The 3,425-nt window shown below is 31.8% G+C and overlaps 1 protein-coding gene across 1 annotated transcript; it reads right to left on the bottom strand.

Annotated features, from left to right (window-relative positions):
- Nucleotides 1-2,576: 2,576 nt before the first annotated feature.
- Nucleotides 2,577-3,005, bottom strand: LOC106465295 (xyloside xylosyltransferase 1-like). Its single transcript, XM_022393163.1, has one exon. It carries the CDS (start codon nt 3,003-3,005, stop codon nt 2,577-2,579), a length of 429 nt encoding a protein of 142 aa, XP_022248871.1.
- Between the last annotated feature and the right edge of the window lie 420 nt (nt 3,006-3,425).

The following is a 3,425-nucleotide window of genomic DNA, read 5'->3' as shown; positions in this document are numbered from 1 at the left end:
TATTACTCTAATCGGAGAAATGCATGTGCAGGGAATAAATGGTATATTAGTATACTCATTACAGTATTAAATGCTAAAATTCCGAAAAAAAACACACCAATTTTAAAGTATCTACATAAAAATAAAAAATTATAACACCAATTTTAAGGTGTCTACATAAAAATAATAATGATAATACCCATTTTAAGCTATCTACATAAAAATAAAAATTATAACACCGATTTTAAGGTATCTACATAAAAAAATATAACATCGATTTTAAGGTGTCTACATAAAAATAATAATGATAATACCCATTTTAAGCTATCTACATAAAAATTATAACACCGATTTTAAGGTATCTACATAAAAATAAAAAATGGTAACACCGATGTTAAAGTATCTACATAAAAAATATAACATCGATTTTAAGGTATCTACATAAAAATAATAATGATAACACCCATTTTAAACTATCTACATAAAACACCGAAAAACAGAAGCCCTAAGTATACTTAATGTTAAAAATTTGTTTTTACATAAAGCTTCATTAAAACTACTTGTAAATAGCTAAGGTAATGAAAAATAATATCAGTTATATTCGACCCTGTATAAAAAACACCATTTACATTTGTTTTTGCATCCGGGGTGTCAACCCCGAAAATCAGAAGCCCTAAACATAATCCTAACTTATATAATATAAATATATGTTGTATACCCACATTTGTATTACGTTAATCCTTTATAACGTTGTATTACGTTAATCCCTTATTGTCTACAACAATTGTGCTTATATTGATCATCAAACATATATTACAAAGTCTTTTACGAGGAGCCCTCTTCCGACTAAATATTCATTACTCTAAGATAGATTCCCCCGGGGAGATCGACTGTAAGTTCACGAACTTACAGTCCTAAAATCCGGGGCTCGATTCTCCGCAATGGACAGAGAATAAATAGTCCCTTGTGTAGCTTTGCGCTAAAAAAAACTGTCACATACGGTGAAATAACCCTACATATAGTTCTTCAGATCAAACGAATAACATTTAAAATTCTTGAACAAATGTATGGTTTTAACTCGTTTGTTTTATATCTTATGTTCGTGGTACTTAAAAATAAAACACTTGATACGCGTTGTTCTCAGCAACAAATTAGTTAGATCACATAGTCCACCAATAGGTTATGCTCTGACGAGAGATGTAAGGGGGTTTTCTCCTCCAGTATCTTTCCTTCCAGTTATAGCTGAACTCAAATGCCTAGTTGTTATTTCATGCAAATGAACATTTTATATTTTGTTGCATTTTTGCCAGAGATAAATATAATGAACACGTTTCGTTTTAAAACGCCATTTTTAACTCATCGGTGCGATACCCGTAAAAACGCGACACTCCAAACAGTCTTTTGTTTTGTTTGTTTGTGCTGGATGCTCTTAAAACTCGTGACAACATCTGCGTGATAAGTGATTTATTTTTCTAGAATTTTCGCACAAATATAATCAAGAACTATTCATAATTGTAAACTGATAGACAAGAGAAACAACAGCATCCGTCGACTACTTTTAGGCTATTCTTGTCTGACCGAATTGTAAAATTTTGTGGTTACCCTTATAACGCACCCATGGCCCTACATTACGGTACGCAGTTTTGCAGCAACGGTCCGCGAACCATGAACCTCGTTCTCATAGTACGTGCACGGTTCGATTTATTTTATGTGTGTAATGTTAATAGCAGTAGTTAGTATATTTTCTGTTTAGGTCTTTAACGTGATTTTTTTAAGCGCGAAAAACACAAAAATAAAAGTGTATAATATCATAATAGCCTCTTTTTCCTTCTAGAATATTTCATGCATTTGTGTTTTAGATGGTGTGACAAACAATACATAATGTACGGTGAGGTTCGCCCCACAAATGTCGTACTCTTGTACAGCTCTGAATAAATGATTACAGTATTTCTTTTACTCATCGTACAAATTAATTCACATGGCTAAGAAAAAAAAAATCCGTCTATATAAAGTATCAGTAACATAATCTTTTATATAAAGTATTAATAGTAAAACCTTCTGACTGAAAAATCAATATAAAACTATATAAAACTAATCAATATAAAACTATACAAAACTAATCAATATAAAACTATATAAAACTAATCAATATAAACTATATAAAACTATCATCAAGCTATATAAATATCATTAATAGAACCTTCTATATAAAATATCCATAATCGATCCTTCAGCTTAAATAATCAATGTGTATAAATCATTTTTCATGTATTTAGAGTGAGAAAAGAGTTAGTCGTGTTCACATGTTAGTATCTAGGTTAAAAAAAATCAACGAACAAATACTTAATAGTTCAGTAAAAATCGGCACTCAAATACTCTTAATAGTTGAGTAAAAATCGGCACTCAAATACTCTTAATAGTTAGGTCTTTAACGTGATTTTTTTAAGTGCGAAAAACACAAAAATAAAAGTGTATAATATCATAATAGCCTCTTTTTCCTTCTAGAATATACTAGAATATTTACTCTTAATAGTTCAGTAAAAATCGGCACTCAAATACTCTTAATAGTTCAGTAAAAATCGGCACACAAATACTTTTTACGTAAATGGGATTAGTGAGTTTCCATTTCCATGATAGATCTTTACTGTTCCAGCACATTCGTGGTATGAATCAAATACTGTTTCATTGACGTTCTTCATCCAAGCTGTGTCCAGTTGTCTGTTCCACGTGCAGTCCAGAGTGTAATACAGGTTTGGATACTCCATGCCGGTCAGAGTAAAAAAGTCTTGATGACCCAGGTAGCCTTTAAAGTAATACTTCGAGCACAGGGACCCGAGAACATCGGACTGCAGAAGTTTGTTGTATAATATTGAATTTCTCATCCGTTCCAGATGAAAGAGGACTACTCCTGTATTAAATCCTTGCTTTCCTGGTCTAGGTGATCCCACGTCCGTTCCAGGGTGGAGACGGCGGTACTCTCCAAAGTCTTCTCTGTACTGTGGTTGAAGGTCATTGGACATCGCCATTATGTGGGTATCATTGAAATTTTCAAAATGCTGATATAAATGTAAAATATCTGCTTTAAACTTGAGGTCGAGATCGATCATTATCGCTTTCTCGAAATGAAACACGTGATGAAATATTTCTGAGATGAAAAATATGTCGTCGTTATATCGTCCAACATCCTTAGTGAAGAAGTATCTTCTCATTACTTTAATTACTTCTTGATGATTCAACGAGATAATGTCAGCATCGAGATAAGATACCTATTGAAGAACAAAATTATACCTGACTTCATTTTTAATGACAAAAATATAGTTAAAATATCATAACATGTATACAGTACTTGTGATTGCTGCATAACATTTTAAGATTTGAAAAAGACGGGCTAGGCTACAGATATGACAGTTTTTTTTTTAAACAGGGTGATTGACTTAAGAATTAAG

Source organism: Limulus polyphemus, unplaced genomic scaffold, assembly GCF_000517525.1.
Source record: "Limulus polyphemus unplaced genomic scaffold, Limulus_polyphemus-2.1.2 Scaffold1898, whole genome shotgun sequence".
NCBI lineage: Eukaryota > Metazoa > Arthropoda > Merostomata > Xiphosura > Limulidae > Limulus > Limulus polyphemus.
This window is presented reverse-complemented; position numbering and strand designations above follow the sequence as displayed.

Coding starts and splice junctions, on each gene's coding strand:
- LOC106465295 (XM_022393163.1), bottom strand. CDS start 3,005: ATGGCGATGTCCAATGACCTTCAACCACAGTACAGAGAAGACTTTGGA.